Source organism: Chaetodon trifascialis, chromosome 6 (assembly GCF_039877785.1).
Source record: "Chaetodon trifascialis isolate fChaTrf1 chromosome 6, fChaTrf1.hap1, whole genome shotgun sequence".
Lineage (NCBI taxonomy): Eukaryota > Metazoa > Chordata > Actinopteri > Chaetodontiformes > Chaetodontidae > Chaetodon > Chaetodon trifascialis.
Genome location: NC_092061.1, coordinates 17,460,418 through 17,480,831, shown reverse-complemented (window position 1 = coordinate 17,480,831; position 20,414 = coordinate 17,460,418). Strand labels below are relative to the sequence as shown.

Here is a 20,414-nt window from a genome sequence, read left to right as displayed (position 1 = left end):
ACACACACACACACACACACACACACACACATACACACACATGCACATTCTTAAGCCCCCTGACCTTGCCAAAGATAAACAAGGGTTATGTTGTGCTGACACTTGTCACAGACTATTTCAGTCCATGAGAAGTGCACGTCAGTAAAATTCCCACAACCTTTTTTGGTTCCCATCTAGTTGACGCTCCTTGCTTACGAAAATTCTTGGAAATTACATTACTTTTCAATCATTTCCACCGGGCTTTTTTACACAATAAATAGAAAATCTGTTTATATCATTGGTACGTTGCATTCTTTTGTCTCTAACTTTTTGTGTACAACTAAACATGAAATAGATCTATATACCCTGGACACTTGTGGACAGAAATATAAACACTACCTGTCTGTAAGGTAGTGTTACTCATACGGTATGTGTAGTTGGGTAGTATATGGTGTACATGGCCTTTTTTGACTTCTGCTATCCTCTAAATGTTCCCCAGTGGAGCGATACAACCCTGAAGATGGTACTTGGTCGATATGCGCCCACATGCTGAGTCCCAGGGAGAACGCCGGCTGCGCTGTGTACCTGGGACAAATCTATGTGGTTGGGGGCAAAGACGAGCTAAACCTGGAGCTCTGTGCTGCTGAAAGGTTTAACCCGGACACCATGAGGTGGGCTCCTGTCAAACGCATGAGGAGCAAGAGGGACAACGTGAGTAATGGATGTTCACTATTATACATCAGATGCCAGGGCTCCCAGCTGATTTAAGGTCCAGTTTATTTTTACATGGCAGTGAGAAGAAATACTGCTGATGTGACTGAGGGAAGGACATTACCTTCCTTAGCACATTACCTCAAATATTTCATTAGAGATTTAGGGTTTCTTGATGTCATTGTCTAATTTTTCTCTATACAAGAGCATATCAATGAAGGAAACACTGGTAATTTGGTCTTAATTCTGGTTTGTCATGGATGGATTGGCAGGAATGTTTAACATGTTCACCATCTGACTCTATTGTGTTATCATTGCTAGCATTTGCCAGTTAGCACTAAACACAAAGTACAGATGAGGAATGTCATGAGATTTGCCAACAAATATTTATCTATTTATGAGTTTGACCTGATGATGGCGCTAGATCAATTTTATGGCAGTCCATCCAGTAGTTATTGAGACATGGCACTCAGACCTCACGGTGGTGCCAGAGGGAAAGTCAGGGCATCACCAAAATCAGTGTCTGGGTACCATGAACATCTGTAAAAAATGAAAGGATGATCTTAAAATTTCATGGCAATCATGATGGCACATTGTAATTGTTTAACTCATTGGTGGAAGTAATTTTAAAGAATTCTCTCACCCACTCTTGTTAATTATCAGATGTCCCTCGTAGTCTTCAACGGTGCCTTGCTGGCTGTGGGGGGCTCTGATGGTGTCACCACTCTGAAAACAATAGAAGCGTACTGTCATGAAAGCAACTCATGGAGGTAAGAGGAAAACCAGTACTGTGACTTCCTCGACGCTGCTTAGTGCTCACTGCTGTGGCGCTTTTTTGTAACTTGGCTTTGCAGATGATTACTCATCATTCACATAATGCCCAAAGCTCTAACATATTTTTGTTTCCCCTCCCTGTTAATGTGGTTTGCAGGAAGCTTAAAACGTCTTTATGCTTTCAGAAACAGGCCATGAACTGAATCACTATTGTACTCCAGCAATTCACAGTAGAGAGCCACAATGAGGAAATGTATTGGCAGGAAGACATTTTGTACTTTAAACACTAAACTCAATATGGTGCATGGATAACCAAGCCTTAAATACAGTAGTGCAAAACATACAATTTCCAATAAAGTTGGGACACTGTGTAAAACATGAATAAAAACTGAATGAAATCATTTACATTTATGTGTTCACAAAGTGGTGAACCTTTCTCCATCCTTGCTTGTGAACGACTGAGCCTTTCCAGGACGCCCGGGTATGCTTGGGTATGCTTTCATACCCAACCATGATACTATCACCTGTTACTAATGAACCTGTTTACCTGTGGAATGATCCAAACAGGTGTTTTTGGAGCATTCCACATCTTTCCCAGTCTTAAGTTGCTCCTGCCCAACTTGTTTGAAACATGTTGATGGCATCAAATTCAGCATAAGTATATATTTACAAAAATCAATATTGTATATGTATGTCGAAAAGGATTAGCAAATGATCACATATTGTTCTATCTGTGTTTTATACAGCGTCCCAACTTTTTTGGAATCAAGGTTGCATCTTAGCAATGGGGTTCGGCTCTCTGCTATAATTTTAACAACAAAGAGTGTGAGTGAGTTGGATAACATAATTGTACGTATTATCAGATCAGACACTTAAGAGGATGAAGAAGGTCACAATTATTTCCAGCCATACTGTGAAACTCCACAGGGTGCAGTGCGGCGCAGACTCCGCAAAAAGGAAAAAATGTTGACTGTGGTCAAAGTCATCCGAGTCATTTACTAAAAAGTGATATGATGAACAAAGAAAAAGAGAATAGCCTCATCATCCAAGTAATTACTCCTACTCCTTCAAATTTAAATATAATATTACATTAATTAATGTTACAGATCACTGTCTCTCTAGCCATTATGATACAGTTGTCAAATGAATTTCAAGCTTAGGACAAAAATACTTTATATCAAGAAAGTCTGCTGCTTCGAGCCAGACAAATACATAGAGGCACTTTGTGATTCATGCGCTGTGTAAGGCTCCTATATATTATATATGCCTTCAGGCTGCTGACTGAATCTGAGCGTACCACTGTCTGAGTCTTTCCCTCTCCATCTGTTTTTAGACACTTTGGAAGCATGAAGAGCAAGCATCCGGGAGGGAGAGTGGCTGTGTTGTGCTGAGACTCGACAATGTTCGCATTATATGAACAGGACAGAGGTGTTAGAGAGAACTGGCCTAATGGATGTACGCCAGCCCCCAGGATGCATTGTTACACGGTTCGAGTCAGGCAGCATAATAATTGAATAATTGAAGAGTTCAATCCAAAATGAGACATCGCTGCATTAGCCAAAGCTGGCAACTGCAGAATTACTGCGAGCATTACATTACAGGCTCCTGGGTTACCATTAAAGTTATGGGTCTTTTTATGTCTAGCTTACAAAACAGACCTCTTTGTGGACGTGACTCAGTGGCAGATAAATTCCAGGCTGTATTTTTTTCACCCCCAAACAGATATAATGGATTTTTCAGTCCGATACTGATGTTAATATTTGGGAGTTTTAACAATCAGATAATGATCTATTAGCATGGTAAGCCAATAGGTAATCAGGGAAATAATGCAGGTGTTTGGTTAAGGAAAGCGCAGAATTTGTAAGTGACAAGATCTTCTGTCACATCACTTTCTGATGAAAGTAGTAGTTTTAACCTCGATGGATTGTACAAGAATGCTTTGAAGGTGAGAAACTCAGGCGGCTGTTGGAAGTGGAGAAAGTACATACCGAATGTTTTCAAAGTGACAGTCATATGTCCTGGTAAAATAGCCTAATGATATAGAGTAATGATGTGTTTATATGTTATGAGCTTTCTGAATTGCTCCAGTCCATTTATCGCATCTTACAATACTATTATATTTTTTCTTTTAAATGCTCATGTTCATCATGTAACCACATTTTTGTGTGTTCATCAGCCTCTGTGAATATCTGCGATGCTATCATATTGGAAATAGCCCTCAATAACTCAGCCTTGACTGCAAGCCAATTATTCCTATTTCATTATTTATGCTTGCGAAAACATCCAACAATTTGGCAACGCACACACAGAACGGTTTGTGCAATAACCAAATCAGCTGGATCAAGTTGTGGAAAAGGAATATGTGGGAATCAAGATCCTTAGTGAGATAAGCAAGAGAGTGAGTTCTGACTGCTGGCATGGGAAAGCATAAGTGGCTGTGTGGGCTTTAAAATGATGACGCTCTGAGCTCGATCCCCTGGAGAATAATGGGCTGAGCGCAAGGAACGCACACAGAGCAACACGTCTTTTCCAGAGACGCACACGAGCCAGCGGTGTCTCCCATCCGTCCCTCTGAGCACACAGAATGAATATTTTTTTCAATTTGAGGGGGACCATGGTGAGGCAGATAGCAGAGGAGAGAGCTGTTCCAGGTATGTTTTAACATAAGAAAAATATGCATAGCCTAGTGAGAGACTGTGAATTTCTAGAAGTTGCCAAGACTTTGCATGTGCTGTGTATGCTGCATCATTAATGTTGGATACTGGGAAAATCTGAGACAAATGAATAAAGACTGTTGTGATCTAATTTAAATGCAATGTTTTTTGTTTGTTTATTTCAAATGTCTATAATAGCCATCGAAATCCTTGGTCTGACAGATGCGCTGTTTTTACTGACTGATATGTAGGTGTTATAGCTATGCTGGTTCATTTCTTCAGTCACAGTGCAGTAGCAAAGTTGCACTTTCCACCTTTTACCACCAGATGACTCTGAGTGATCCAGTGTGCATACAGTGTGCATACACTGGATCAACACCACCATTTCACACTATTACATGGCTTATGAAACAGAAGAAGCAGTCTTAAAGCGTGACACATTATTTCGCACAGGCGCCGTGCAAAATCATGACGATGCATAAATGCACAATCTATTCTTAGGTTTATTCATTTCTCTAAAAGCCTTTTTATGAGAAGTTTCTGTCAGCATCAAACCCATCAATTTCCTCAGCAGAAACCTTTCAAAGTTGTCCGGCAGATGGCGAGGCACCAGTAGGTGACTCCAGGTCGGGAAAGGAGCTCCCTCCTCCTGCTCGTTCTGCGGAGGAAAGGATGCTGATGCTGACAGGAAAGCATGGAAGCCAGCAGGGCTTAGCTTCATGATGTCCTAATTTTAGATGCGTTAGCCAGCGTTATACGGCAGAAGACAGCAACGGAGGAATGAGGAGCGGTACTTACAGTGACTGCAGACCAGGGGTTGTGATGGAAGAGCAGCTGAAAAGGTACAGGGGATGCCAGCTAATTAAAAAGAAGAAGGCAAGAGGGAAATCAAGTTTATAGTCGACAGCATCCGACTAAAAAAATAACATTTCATCTTCCTTCCACCAAGCAATGCAGTTCGTCAACAGTAGCAAACAAAGTTGTTGCTAAGCGACAGGGAAAAGTATGGCAGGGGTGCCGGTTGTGGGGCTCGCGCATTGATATTCAAATGAACTGTCAGGTGTGCGATAAATGAAAACGCGGTCGAAGGTGTGTCGTCCAATCAGCGCTCGGGACCGGGACTCATTTTTCTCTTCAACCTAAATAACCTCCACGCGAGCTTACAGGGAGCGAAGTAGTACTGTTTGAATGCTAGCTTGTCCGGCTACTATTATTCGCCAAGACGAGTCACAGTAGATTGTCTTGTTGACCCGAACGCTTCAGCTAACCCCGTTAGACTCTTGTTTACCTCCTGACCGCTGGAGTCGACGTCCCTCCCCTTTATAAGTGCCATTTTTCAATGATGACAGAGCTTACGCAGGGGCGCGTTGATGGGAAACATGCTCTATTACACAGGCAGTGCCGAATGGCCGGCGTATGGAGGCTCACGTTAACCAAACCAAGCCAATGTTCACGATAATGGGACCCCCAGAAACTGGAGCACAGGTAACCGAAGTTAAAGAGAAGTCTACCATGCAGCGTGTGTTCCTTCAGGAAGCCCGACTTTACTCACAGAGACTGTGGTGTAAGTTTACTTAACGTGTATCTGTCTTTTATTATATCTCCCGGTCATAACTTTGCCATTCAAACTGCTTTAAGGGGAGCTGGTATTTGTGTTACTCTTACTGGCTTCATTTTGGCTTAATGAGGACGTTAAATGACACCACTAAGGATTGTGGTAGAGTTTTGTTGTATCTTCTATATTTTTTTAGCAGGCCTATGATACTATAGCCATGCACTTCTTAGTTTTACAGTTGTGCTCATATGGGAGTTAACTGTGTCCTTCTTATCCCTTTGCTACTATTTATGGTGGACTTCATTGCAGGTGTTTTGCTTGAAACTCTCTCTCTTTGAATATGATAGATGCGTTTCAGAGATTGTCCAAATGACTTTTAGTGTAACCATAAGGAAAACTGTACCATTCAGGTGAGAAGTCTAACTGGCAGAACATGTTTAGAGACTGCTGATGGAAACCTCACCTACACTGTGTGACTTCACCTGCTGCCTTCTGTAATATGTAGATCATTTTGAAGAAGACTGAGTCCGTTTTGATTCTGTTTTTTATCCTCACTCTTGGCCCCCCTATGTTTTTCTTTTCGAGACCAATTTTAACTCTGCCCTGCATGTATTTTACCTCGCTCCATCTGCTCTCTTTGGTCTGATTCCGCAGTATTCTCTCCATTAAGTGGAGACTGTCTCCCACCGCGAGCAATTCTCTTTCCTATTATTGTGGTCACTTTGACTCATCCATTAAGTCAGCTTTCAAAGGCTGCAGATTCTGTATTTTAATAGAGGACAAGAAGCATTTTTTACTTTCACAGTTGACTGATAGCATCATCTCTTCCTCTCATCATCTTGTCATCTGGCTTTCCTTAACCTCTCCTGTCCCCTTAAGTAAAGGGCACATTGAAGACAATGGGTTCTTTACACTTCTGCACTCTTTTATTTCCTCCTCTCCTCTCCTCTCCTCTCCTCTCCTCTCCTCTCCTCTCCTCTCCTCTCCTCTCCTCTCCAGCACACTCATTTGTCATCTCCCCACTCTCTTTCCTATCTTTCCCTCTGAGGGTCTTTGCTTTCACTGTTAATCAAGGAGAGCATGTCTCTGGGTGCCATTAGTCCACTCAAGGCTGCCCACACTATGCTATGATGACCACACACAAATACACAACTCTGAATTACCCACTTATTGTTCCTTCTGTAGAGGCTTTAGAGGGAAAGCAGTCTCAGTCTCAACAGGATACACAGACATATCATGTGATTGGACCTGTAAGCCATCTCTGAAATACACAGGCATTATACATTGTAGGTGTGGAAGAAACTTCAGTGTCCTATTCTGAAATCCTCCCTGCGGGGCTTTGTGGGCAGAAAATGGGTTTAATACCACCCTCTCCACCATGGCTGCGCGCATTAAAACCCATACTCCAGGGTGTGTTCAATAAACACATAGGTAGATAATAGCTAATTGACCCAGCTGAAATACTGCTTTGCACTTTATCAGAATATGCACTATACATAATGAAACACCATCAGTTGGGCATGTGTGAAACTGTGAGCACATTAATATTAAACCACACAGCTGCATTAAAGTGTGTCAGAGTAATCCTGCTCTGTTTAAACAGGAGCACATTTCAGAGGTCTTGCTGAACTCTGAGCAGTGTTAAGCTGCGACACAGCCAGGGGATGTAATCACATTACATCCTTGCTAAGTCTTAAAGAGGTGAATTTTTAATAAGTGTGTTTAAACTCCCTCCTTGTCTCTCTCTCCCTCCCCCTCTCCCTCTGTCCTCTCGCTCTCTCTCATACCGTCACTTAAACCCCCCACAAGAGGCAGCCATGAGCCCTCCACGCCGATCATCGAGTTCCCATGGTGACAGGTAATCTCCTGAAGCACTTAATTCCCCTACATATGACACTGAGTGACGTGGCAGGAACACATGTACATGCACACACACTGACAATGTGTAGCCAATGTTGTATGCACTCGATGTACACAAACATATGCACATACACAGGACTGTTATCTGCTCGTAGGTGCTTTAGATTTTCACATTTGTCTCTGCAGTAACCTATTCCTCAAGTCAATTGCCAGTTTATATTTTTGAATAATGCATGCCGTTTCTAAATGTTCATCTTATTTTGTTTAATAATAGATGGTGCGTGTGAAATGGGACAGTTACATCAAATCATCTGGTTCGGACTTTCATGCACGACTTGCTTGGACTCAGAACGGAGAATCAGAACCATGTTCAGCGTTTCTTTAACAAATCACATCATTTATGTTTAAGCAGTGTGTGCAGCTGTGTTTGACGCTGCATTCAGAGCAGCTCAGGACTTCAGCTACAATCTTCATTCAAGTGTTTGCAGTGCTCAGATGGCCCACAATGGAAACATTAGCTGTTATTCTCTCTCTCAATAAATGCGTGCCACTTTTAGTGCAATCAATATTCATGGAACAGAGAAAAAAAATGAGTCTGTTTTCCTTGCTGTGGTTTTTCTTTGCACATTTGCTTTTCTGTTCTGTCCCAGATGAATAAATTGGCATCTGTAGAGCTCAATACAACATACAGTTCCCCTGAACATTGATCGTTTTGATTGCAAACAGTCTGTTACTTTGTTTCTTATTATAAACCCTGTAGCTGCCTACAGATTTCCCATAACATGAAATCTCCTCCCTTTAATGGACCTTCCAATCATTGACTTATTTTCCCATATGTACAAACAATCTGAGGCACCTCATTGTATCTCTTATGTTAAATTGTGTTGAAATGTCATCATTGGCATGTGACCGGCTCTCTTAAGCAGAACAGTGCGAAAGTTGCCATGTTGATGAGCAGATGCTGCTTTCTCTCTCGCCCGGCAGGCCCTCCACTGAGACCCTGCAAAGGAACAACAGTGGAAACTCTGGCGTTATTCTGGATATCTCGGCTCTCAAGATGGCAGAGGTGGATACAGAGGTGCCCCCTCTTCCGCCTCGCTATCGCTTCAGGGACTTGCTGCTGGGGGACCAGACATTTCAGAATGATGACAGGTAGCATGAAAAAACACTGATTATGTGGTACAGTATATGAGGGGCTGCCCAGGGATATTGCTGGAGGGGTATGTGTGTGTACGTGTGCGTGCGTACATCTACTTTACATTCACAATCACACTAGGAACGCTGTTTTTACTTTATATTGCTGTTCCCACCTTCCCTCAGGCTGCCTCATCTACTTCTACTTGAGCTAATATTTTCCTACATTTCCCAGAATGACTTCTCACGACGAGCCCCGAGAGATGTGGCGGGGCTTGCATTCAGCTGTAGTCTTATGTGTAGGTGGATAGAGCATTTGAAATAGAAACAGTGCAGTGAGAGGTTTTGTTGCGAAAAAGTCTTTCCACTTGCTCAGACCTTATGGCTGCGTCGCCCTGTTGACTGTTTGGACTACCGTCAATTGGCACGTCTGCCTCTTCAATGATGAATTTGCCCTCGTTTAATTGTCACATTAGTGCAGTTGAGAAAAAAAGGCCCTCCTCCCTCATTCAAAGGGATTGATGCCAAAGCTGATGCTGTGTGTGGTCACTTATCCACTAAAATAAGAAAAAAACAGACAAGCTCAGAAATGAATGTGCGGAAGTGTGGTCTGTTTGAATCAGATGACAGTTGGTTTGAGACTGCGGCGAGCTGAGCATGAAATAGCTCATCCTTTGGCCCTTGACTGGTGCTATGGTCACAAGAGCGCTGGAGTGTTTGGGAGTCTCCTAAGAGTTCTATCATCGCTACGATTGGAGAGCCAGACCAACAGATGCTGTTTGCTGCCCAAGAGGGGAGGAATTAGCCGAGCATCAGCCACAGCAGAGTACTATGGAGCTCTCCATGGTGCTGTAATGAAGCCATCTCACTAAAGGATCAGCACTTGCTTCCATAATGGCTTGCAAAGAGCAAATGGAAAACACTGCTTAATAGTGTGCCTTTGTCAGTAACTTTAAATCTGATGTTAACATGTGATTCATTCCTTGAGCTTCACCATATTGCCACATCCACTTCAGTCTGTTTGTTAAAGGATCTTCACAGATTGTGCCAGATATGTTGACGTCTATTAATATCAGCAGCCGCCTGAGGGTGTTTGGCATATCAGACACGGTTGATTTATAATCAGCCAAGACTGTCGCCTGAAGGACCAAGGTTAGCAAGCTTCTTTTTCAAGAAACTAAGAGAAACGGCAGCGGTCTCACGGGACTCCTTAAAAACCTTGGTACTGGGCAGTGCCTCACGTCCCGCGTCACACAGAGTGTGCCTTACGCACATTCTCGTTGGCTCGTATTGGGTTGTCTTGTCAGTTTTCAGGAAATTAATAATACACACATTTTGCATGTGTGTGTATACACATAATACACCCATATTGCATGTGTGTATTATTCAGTCTAGTTTGCCGAATTTTCCAAGCTTTAGAAATAAAACTCACTCGTACTTTCACTCACTCTAACTTTCAGCAGACGAAAATAATTCAGGATTTCTGTTCTGCATTCTTAAAAAGGTGCATGCTGGTCGTCATATAAAGAAGCCTTCTATAAACAAATTTATTTCCACCATCTCCCAGGTCACAGACCAAATACACTTAAACATCCTCAGTCTCAGGCTGAGACACAGAGCTTGCTGAAGTGTGCACTACTACGTCCTGCGAAACCACTCTGACCTGTGGTTTCATCCATCTATGAGAAAGCCTCGTTTTTAGGGAGTCTTGCGGTCTCACCTCACCTGAGAGGGTCATTTCACCCCCCCAAAAATATCCCTAGTTTTGTCTAGCTGCGCAGATGCTGTAGTTGTTGAGATATTCACCAGTGAAACTTCCACCTTCCACCAAATCATCCTGTTATTGCTTTCCCTTACACACCTGTGTGGATTTTAAACTGTGTTAACCTGAGTGAGCTGTGAACTGACTTTTGTTACACCTCTCTCTTTTGAACCTTCCTTGTCTGTCACTCAGAGACTCAAGATTTCATTACCGAACAAATGTCATATTGAATTGTTTGTGTTGCTAAATTGCATAACTGTTCCCACCTGTAACTGTATGTTGATTTATAATTTTATCAGTGGTCGAATCTGCCAGACGGCGCATTGTGTTCGTTATCTCTGGACTCCAGGCGTTGGTTGTCCAGAGCAACCACCATGTTTCAGCAAAGACTGGATAACCTTTCCTGGATGGCTTTTGTGTTTTGCAATTAGCTGATTGATATCTATCGTGTATGAATGGCCAGTGAACATCATCACTTGTGAAATTTCATTTAGAACCAAGAATTTTATATGAAAACTTGACATTCACTTTTGCCACCGTCCTCTCTCTCTCTCTGGCTGTCTTTATCTTTCTGTTCGCTCAGCCTCTGTCTCTGGGGTAAATTGCTGTCAGTATGTTTTATATCAATGCAAGGTTGTTTGTCTTCACATAACATTAGAGCAGGGGTCCAGAGTTTGACCGTTCCCCCCACACATTGGTCTCTGTGCTTTCCCAAGGGATGCAGTGATTTCTCGGTATCGCAGTACAGATGCTTCTCACTTTGTTCTTTTAAGCTTTATGCCACTTTTATCAGTATTATTGACATAAACAATAACAAATGTTTTGAGCCAAAGATGAATAGTAACACTGATGTACAGTATTCATTACTATACAATCATATAATTACGTGGAAACACAGTAAACATACAATAACATCAGGTTTATCTTTTAACATACAATTACATGAATACTGTGTTCTGTAAACCTTGAGATACTAGAGCCGCCGAGTGTGTGTGTGTGTTTTTGTGTGTTATGTCCCATAGGTCCCCTGTGAATTGATTTGCTGATCGCTGTTCAATGTCAAAGGGTAATTACGCTTTGTTGCTGGGCTACCAACACGTTTATGTGTGTGTGTGTGTGTGTGCGTACGCTAGGTCTTCTCACAAAGCCATATACAGTAATTCACAGATCCTGACATGGAAAAACACAGCAGCCTTTGTTTCTTCAAAACAAATAGCAGCTGTAAACTGCAGCTTCTCACACACACCTCTGCACAATGTGCGTTAGGAAATGAATGAATATGCAACAGAAGGAAACACCATTATTGATAGCATTTTACGGTGCTGCTCTATAATTGCTAGTTTCCGAGCTTCGGAGTGGAAACAGAAGCAGTTGCTGGGCTTTGGGGAATTTCCATGTCTCGGTTGATGATCTGCATGCTCATGGTTTGTGATGTTGATTATTTCCTGTCCTTACGCCTTGTCGAGTGTAAAGCCTCTAAACAAATTAACTCCCAGAGGGAGAGTCAGAACCCTGACCCAACCCCCCTTGCAGCCCTAATGGCCTTTTGCATCTGTTTCCTTGCCTCTATCAAAGTGGGTTATGAGAGCAAAAGGCAGTGGGCTGAAGGACTTGGCCAGTGACAACTTACAACAATAATAATAAGACTACTAGATGGGAATCTCATAAGGCAGCAACAAGAGCAGTCATGCTGAAATGAGCTGTTACAAAGACACTTAAGCTGGTTGTCTAAACCGAATATTATTCAAAATTGGAAATAATGGTGTGCACTCCATTACCACTGTGTACAGGACGCTGAATTTGAACTAGGAAGGCGCTCCGCAATAACAAATGTTTGCAGCAGCCCATCCTGACACCTTTTTGCTTTCATGTCCACAAGGGGGTGGGCGATATGGAAAAGAAATCCTCCATCATGGTATACTGTATGTGATTTCATCTTGCACTTCTGTGATAAAGTGAAATTCCTGGAAAATCACTCAAGAAACTGTTTATAGATAAAATAACCAGGCAGACACGTTGAGGTACTTTATAACATTGATGCTAAAATGATACAAAAATGCCTTATTTTCATGAAGTTGTCTTGCTCGATGATTTGCAACATTGCCCACAATGGTCAAAGACACTGTCTCCTGACTGTTTTTAGCTTAAGACAGTCCCCCATCAAAGGTTGGAGGGCTTAAAACTATGCTGTGTTTCACAAGAAGAATCAAAGATTGGAGATGAAGTCTGAAAAATACGCATAACATCGTGTAGCAGAATCTAGTTCTCGTGCTCTCACTTTAAGCAAAATCTTAACAGGCTGATAAATTTCTAAAGACTCACGGTGTTTTTGTCATTGTCACCCAACCTTAAAACCCGACTTCTGCCCAGCCACGTAGTAAAGTAAAATAAATGCACTCATTAACTGTGAAGGAGTGCAGGTCCATGTGACTGTGTGTCTTGGGAAAATGCGCCATTCTCAGTGTGTGTTACTCCAATAAAATTAAGGCAATGAGCCCTTCTGTGCTGTTGTACTGAGTGTGTGTTTCCTTGTATTCCCGTTCATCGTTGTGTCTGTGGTGTGGATGTGGGCGTACAGTGTGGGGGAAGCTGGGGGGGGGGGGGTCTCCCTCCTGAGCTGTCATTATCTTCAGGGTTGGGTGTCAGAGGGCCATAATGACTGCTCAGCTGTGTGGGTGCTGAAGAGGAGCAATCACGCTGAAGTCATTGGTCTGACAAGCATTTGTGTGTGTGTGTGTGTGTGTGTGTGTGTGTGTGTGTGTGTGTGTGTGTGTGTGTGTGTGTGTGTGTGTGTGTGTGTGTGTGTGTGTGTGTGTGTGTGTGTGTGTGTGTGTGTGTGTGTCAGTGAGTGTGTATTTGTCTTTGCAGGTGTTCGTGTATGTGCTCGCCAAAGAGAGAGTGTGCACCTGTGAGTGTCTGATTATACATCCGAGTGTGCGTACGTGGGTTTGTTTCTCAGTCTGCCAGCCAGTCGGGGGTGGGGGGGGGGTGGGGGGGGTGGCAGCCATCAGAAATAGAAACAAACCACCAAACACTTTAATACATGCTGACAGGATTTAAAACAGAAAGAGGAGCAGGGAGAAAATTGGTTCCATCTATCTTTCCTCTGTGTGTCTAATCTTGTTGGAGTTTTTTTTCTCTAATCAAGACGGTATGCTGACGGGAGTGATGTCGACAGAAGGATGAGTGTTAATTGGTTACTGAATCAACTCTTAACACTACTTGTGAGTCAAATAGTGGCTCTTGTACTGGTGACCCAGCACTGACGCATGTTCTGCTGTCAAGCAACAGCTAGCCTCCAACATGGATCATTCACTCATTGCTGTGAAAATCTCCAATGTGACAGCTTCACAGAAACTTTGTTTTTCGCTCCCTTATAATCCATTTCTGGGTTGATCTAGATTGATTCTGGTCGATTTCATTTGTTTAAGTTTAAGTTGTTGGTGTTGAACTTTCTGAAAGCACAGGTTTTCCCCTGACGACATATTTCTTGCAAATGTACAAAATGTCATGTTTTGATAAGAGAAGAGTGGTTGCCTCTCTTTGAGGCCTCCGTTATAGATATTTTTCTGCCCAGATAGACATTGCAGAACAAAGCTCCAGGTGGAATGAATTGTTCTGAGACATCATTTGTGCACTGACACTGGCAGCAGCTGTTTGTTTGCACTGACTCTGTGGCAGAAGTGACTGCTGGGATTTGATGCCTGGGTGATTTCCATCTGAGCGGGTTTAGGAGACTGATGATAAGATTGAGCAGAAGGAGCACAAAAACCCAGAGGAAGAGGAAGTGTAGGCTGGAGGAGATGGCAGATAGGAGGGAAGAAGAAGAAGAAAGAGAAGGAGGAGAGAGGAGGCAGGCAAGTGATGAGTGACACTGATATGATGATGATTAGGTCCAATAAGTCATGGGGGACTGAGTGCTCTAGGGATATGTTCACTCTGCACGCTCAAATCCAAATCCCTGCTTGTTTTAGATTTAGGATGGCAACAACTAAGATATTTTCATATGATTTGTAGAGGAGATAGCTCAATATAATCTTTCAGTTCATGGTATCATTCTACAAATTTCAGTTGATGGCGACAACTGCTCCCGGCAGATTTATCGGCTGTTATGTTAGCTCCGTGGGAAGGTTGAAAATGCTGTCTACAGCTGGCAGTGTAAGGTTTCTAGCTGACTTGTTTTAATAGTCATCCAGAAGTAGTCTTGAGTACTTTATGCACTCTATGTCTGCGTACATTATTTTGTTAAAGTCTGAGGCTAAAGCTGTATGTCCCTGGCAGGAAGTGGCCATCCTCACCAGCTGGTGATGTAACACTGAATGAAGAAGCAGCAGTGGTCTTACTCTACATCGCAGCATAGAGACAGTTAGTGCGAAGAGTACAGTAACGTCAGAGTCATTTTGTTTGAACTGTTGGGACCCTGTGTAAAACGGTGGAATTTGACATGTGCTCAATTGAAAACGAAGACAATATATTTAATTTTTTATCTCATCAGCTTTATTGATTTTTGTAAATATCTGCTTAAGGGGACAGGAGGACCAAAAGGCTTTTTATTTCACATAGTGTCCCAGCTTTTTTGGAAACGGGGTTGTACTTCAGTACTTTCAGTGTCTTTTTACTTTTAATGTTACAAGAAAAAGCTTTCAGGACGAGGACTAACCGATGTGTTTCTGTACCACATGTCCATGCAGCGCAGAGGATCAGAGTTTGTAACAATAACCTCTACATCTCAGTTAAAGGAGGAAAAACAATTTGGACTTTTGACATATTGTACATCTTTAGTTTTGACCCTACAGTTTCCCAACATCATCTCACCTGAAAATCTGACGTGCTTGAAAGGCCGAGTGTTGTTAGCGGTGACATGTACTGTACGGTTCCACTTAGCAACCAGAGCTTGCAGTGTATACCATAGGTGGTATGAGTCACCACCATCAGCACAGAGTGGGTGGGTGACACTTAAGGGCCGTTAGACTTGTTCTCATCAGCAGCAGAGTGGCTGTGTGTCTTTGAAGTGATGCTGGTTGAAGGATTATTGTTATTGTCACAATGAAGCAAAGGCCCCAAACATGTTGTGTGTTTTTTTCACACTCCGTAAGAGCAAGTTCCTTTAAGGATTTGTGCAGCCAGAGAGCAGAAACTGGGATGTCAACAAGAAAAGGGTAAAAATGAGGGGAGAGCAGAGGCATCGCCTGAAAAGCTAAACCTGGACGGGGTTCCATTTCAGCAAATTCCTCTCAGATTTATTTCCCCTGAACACCGTGGAGGTATTAGTGAAAGTGGTGCATCATGTGTACCTGGACGAGACGAGTGTGCGGCTGACATAGAGCGCTGTTATTGGTCTTCAAATCATTCAATAGCTCGGCGCACAGCCTCAAAGGGAGAGCTCAGATGGCACGGACAATTAAGCTGTAATGGAAGAATTATCATACAGGGTTTGCTCAGAGAGAAATAAGGTTTGTTTTACCCATCACAATGTGTTTGTCCTCCTGGCCATTGTTTTTTTTTGTGCCTGGAAACCTCTGGTGCATTTGCCGTTTAAGCCCCCATGCTCTTTCCTGCCAACTTAATTAGCATCGGCGGAGTTGGCTTGTCAGACTTTAATAAGCAGCTGTGATGATGGAGGCATTTGGATGGGGTTGTCAGCACCGTGGAGGGGGCTCCAGTGTGTTGGGTAAGTGTCAGACGTACAGCGTCGCATTGAGGATTATTCAGCAATCACAGAACACATTTCCACCCACTAGTTCAAAGAGTTTCAGTAAATATGCGAGGCCTGAAGACTGAAGCTGCATTTGCATTGTGAAACATTCACTTGGCTTTGTGAACGGTTAAGAATTTGTACAGTTTCTGCCTTGATTATAATCCGCTTAAACACCAACTAATTATGACTCACTAATGTCTCTTACTTGCATTTGTTTATTCGTCAAAGCTGTGAGATGATTTTTATCTGCGATGCCACACTTGAGTTTTGCCTGGCCAAGGTAATCAGCAAAATGTTTCATAATTAATACAGCCGCTGTGGTTCACTGATCTCGGATTTGCAGAATTATTTTAGTGCAGAGCCCAGTGGCAGCCTTTTCTAATAACACAACTGAGTGCCAGTCAAGTGATGTGTGTTTTTCCCACCTACTGTCTGTTTACTTAAACACTGTTTAGTAATTATCTCTTTGTACATTTAAATACAATCTTTGTCTTCCCGTGCTTCCAGTATAATATTAGCTGTAAATACGAAGCAGAATAAAATATGCTTCATGTCTATATTTTCACTGTTTGTGTGCCTTTCTGTCAGGTAATGTCAGGGAATTTTAACACATTGAGGTACAGTATCACAGTATTGCTCTTGTATAATTCCTGAGATTTTGGTTATTACATTAGCTTAAATTAGCTTAGATATGTGTTTTCCTGGTCTTAAGTGCACAAGGACAGCTTATCTGGCTGATGGTGCTGAATGAAAGGGACTATGAAAGACTCTATTTAGTCACTCTAACCACATCACTAATGATTTGTGTGTGTGTTAATAGTCAAAGATAAAAAAAGAATGCATGACCTTAAATCTGGATTTTGCATTTGCATGTAACACTGAAATTCATTAACCTGGTTTACCATCTTGACAATACAAGACTGTGAGTCAAATGATAAAATGATGAGGAATAAAAATGATACAATTTATTGGCAAAAAGCATTTACTTTGATCCAAGCCAGCACTGCTGATTTATGTAAGAAAACCTCACCTTAGCCTTTTGGGAGTGTGAGGCCATTATTCATCAACAGTTGACATACAAGGATCAATACTGTTCAGACTGTCCAGGGAGTTATCTCAGAAGAAGAGATGAAAGTTTTCTGCCACTGTCCAATTAGGAATTTCCACAGCTGTTCACATAGTTAGAAAAATTAAATGTCTGTCTACATCTGTATGCACAGGCTGCCAAATAACAGCTGATGGTCCTTTTTTATGCAAACGAGCACAACACCACCACAGCTTTCTGGCACAGCGTCACGCTGCGAGCAGTTGTTTTATTCATGAAACTGTTGAACATGGCCTGTTTGCCTTTAATGTGGCCTAATAAAAGTGCCTGCATGTTTTCAGAAAACTTTCAAAGGGAAATGGTAGATGTACCTGAAAACCCCCACAGTAAGTTTATGTGGAGGCGTAGTATGAGGAAATGCTGTATGTTTCTGCGCATGCTGAAGTGCTCACGCTTCACCAGAGACTCTCTGATCGAAAGCACTGATTGTCACTGGCAATTTGATGAATAGATGGCTTTTTCTTTCTTTCTTTCTTTTTTTTTCCATTTCTTTCTTTGTTTTGCATGAACCACTGGCTCTGCTAAACTCACTTTACGCAAGTGAACATTCCCTCAGACATTTTCACTTTTGGAAGAGAGCATAAGGTTATGACCAGAAAATGGATAGTAATAGCCTTTGGCAAAACAGCAGTCAGCCAGCAAAGTGTGTGTGTGTGTGTGTGCGTGCGTGCGTGCGTGTGTGCGCGCGTACTCCTGTGTGTAAGCCTGCCAGTGGCATTGGCTAGACTTCTTCCTCCTCTCTGGCTATGCTGTGCACAGACAGACAGCTCGCCCACAGCAGCGCCAGCTCACTGCCTTAATATGTTTTGACAGAGGAAGCTTTATCACAGCTCTCGACACCCATCTGCAGCACGGAGCGTGAAGCTGAGTTGTTCCCAGCGATTGTTCACCAAGTATCTGGCCAATCAATGGCTTTAGTGTGTCCTCACAGGCAGAATGTAGCTCTTAAAGAAAAGATCTGTCACTTTCACATGTCTCTCTATCTCTGTCAAACCATTGCAAATTCAATAAATGGTCATTGTAAGTAAATCTTATCATTACCTCTTGACATTTTTTTATCCGCCAATATGATCAGACATTATTGAGCAATGCCCTCAGCAGTATTTTTCTGTAACTTCAAATGTGACAGCAGTGGCACTTTGTCACAGCCTAGTGTTGCATTTATCAGCTCTGTCCCCCAAACTCTGATTCCTTTTGTCCTCTTGTCTTTTTCATCTCAGTGGCTCAAAGTTACTCATCTCGCAGAATCTGGAAATCATTCAAGTTTACGTGCCAAGCATTTCAGAGTGGAACGCTTTACCAGCTAAACCCAGCACTCGTCTAACAGGCTTCACTGCAGCATTTATGATGCCCCAGCAAAATCCAAATCCAAAATCCAGCTTGAACCTAAAATAATATATGTAAATATTCTGAATCTGAAGCCCCTCAATTGGCTAATCATGCTGCTGTAATCCCAGAGCTCTCGCTACAATAGGAATAAATCACATCCTGCAAGCAACATGCCTGTCAATAAGCCTGTAATCATTCTAATTAACCGGTGATGAGGAATATTAACCAATACTTAATAGCTAACTGTATTCTGGATTCATGTCTGGCACAAGAGAGTATGAGCTGGCAGCTAATACCAAAATTAATGTAAATTTGAACCACGTTTTAAAATTTTGAAAATCATGTGACTCTTTGATTTAGCCTTGGTTTTTCCATCTGAAACACGGAGAGTCATCACTGCTTCAGATTTGGGTTTCTACACTTAAATTTGAGGTTGAGGCGCAAGCCCCCCCCACGTTTTGCAGTGTACCAGAAGCATGTAAACGGGTTAAGCAGCTCGTTCAGCAGTGCTGCTGCACTAGTACAAACTCACAGGAGATTTCAAACCCGGGGCTATACTGCCATCTGTGTCATTCGCCGGCTGGTGTGTGCTTCTTGTAGTACAGCATGTTTTCACTCTGCTGCTGCTGCTGCTGCTGCTGCTGCTGCTGCTGCTGCTGCTGCTGCTGTTAGATCATACTCACATAGTCTGCAGTTCTCTGCTTCACCACAAAGTGTCTCTGTGCTCAAATCTGTGCTTCTGCACTTGTTCCTGCTGCTGATGAACTTGTCTGCATCCCTTTCTCTATCATACCCAAGTGTATGTCAGCTTTCTTGCTCATAACGTTCATTTTCTTCTTCTTTTTATGAGTTTAATTTCCTTGCACTCAACTGAAACCAGTGCACACACTCACAAGCACTTACATGGCTGACAGTTTCCACAAGAGGAGATTTGTTGATTGATTAAATAATACCCCATTGTTCATTGATCAGCATTTTCATTTCCCATAAAATGCATTACAGTTGTAACTGCTGGATAATGGTTTTTTGCAATTAGGATCAGAGTGAGGGTTCAGAACACCCTTACTATCAGTTATACAGAGGAAGTTGACTTAGAACATACACATAGCATTATCACCACTGCTTTTACACCATATAATTACACACACACACACACACACACACACACACACACACACACACACACACACACACACAGACCATTTGGGGTTAATCAGTACAAACAGAGTCTGTTTTATATCAGGTACTGCAGGGCTGCTCCCCTGGGAGTTTTGTAGCTTGCTCAAATATACATTTTTAGTTGATGTTGATGTTGTCTCACCTCCCAAATTTTCCTGTGCAGTCAGGATTAAACATGCAACTCTCTCCTCACATGTCCCCTTCTCTAATCCCAAGGTTAATATCAGCAGTTAATTTAATGTGTTTCCTGCAGGCTGGACTCAAAATGCCATGTGCAGTGAATGTAGATTGTATTATGTGTTTCCTAACTGCATTACTAATTAGAGCTCTGCTTATGTGGCTGTTCTGGATACATCAGGAAAAAACCTGCATCCTGTAAGCACATGACTGCAAATAGGCCGGTAGATCACGATTAAAGACAGGGTGTGAGAAATACGAGTCGATCTTTACAAATTGCTGCTCTGAATTCATGTGTGGTACTAAGCTGGCAGTTTATACTACCTGAAAAACAGAGGAACATCAGAATCAGCCATGCGTTGTCCCCTGTCCTGTATGCCTGACCAGCTGTACAACCTGCTTCCTGTCTTGATAATGTGAAAATCACCTGCAAGACTACTGACCCATCTCAGCTTAAAAAGCTAAATGCAGAATTTATCTTCAGGTTCTTAAATGCT

The 20,414-nt window shown here is 42.4% G+C and overlaps 1 protein-coding gene and 1 long non-coding RNA gene across 14 annotated transcripts in view; one reads left to right on the top strand and one right to left on the bottom strand.

The window, feature by feature from the left end:
• Positions 1-1,108: 1,108 nt before the first annotated feature.
• LOC139331946 (uncharacterized) lies at positions 1,109-5,035 on the bottom strand. The gene is made up of 3 exons (XR_011602269.1): positions 4,917-5,035; positions 1,334-1,416; positions 1,109-1,230 (listed from the first exon to the last, which is right to left on the bottom strand). It is a non-coding gene; the product is annotated as an uncharacterized lncRNA (long non-coding RNA).
• Positions 3,972-20,414, top strand: part of kcnt1b (potassium sodium-activated channel subfamily T member 1b) — a 67,993-nt gene continuing 51,550 nt past the window's right edge. For 6 of the 13 annotated variants that reach the window (XM_070963526.1, XM_070963523.1, XM_070963527.1 and 3 more), the window contains exons 1-3: positions 3,973-4,115; positions 7,483-7,531; positions 8,518-8,685. In XM_070963526.1, the coding sequence (XP_070819627.1) occupies positions 4,049-4,115; positions 7,483-7,531; positions 8,518-8,685 (284 nt within the window). In that variant the 5' untranslated portion in view covers positions 3,973-4,048. Of the gene's footprint in view, positions 4,116-4,792; positions 4,961-5,567; positions 5,683-7,482; positions 7,532-8,517; positions 8,686-20,414 lie in introns of those variants that run through there. The other 7 variants (XM_070963531.1, XM_070963522.1, XM_070963530.1 and 4 more) reach the window with 4 other exon arrangements.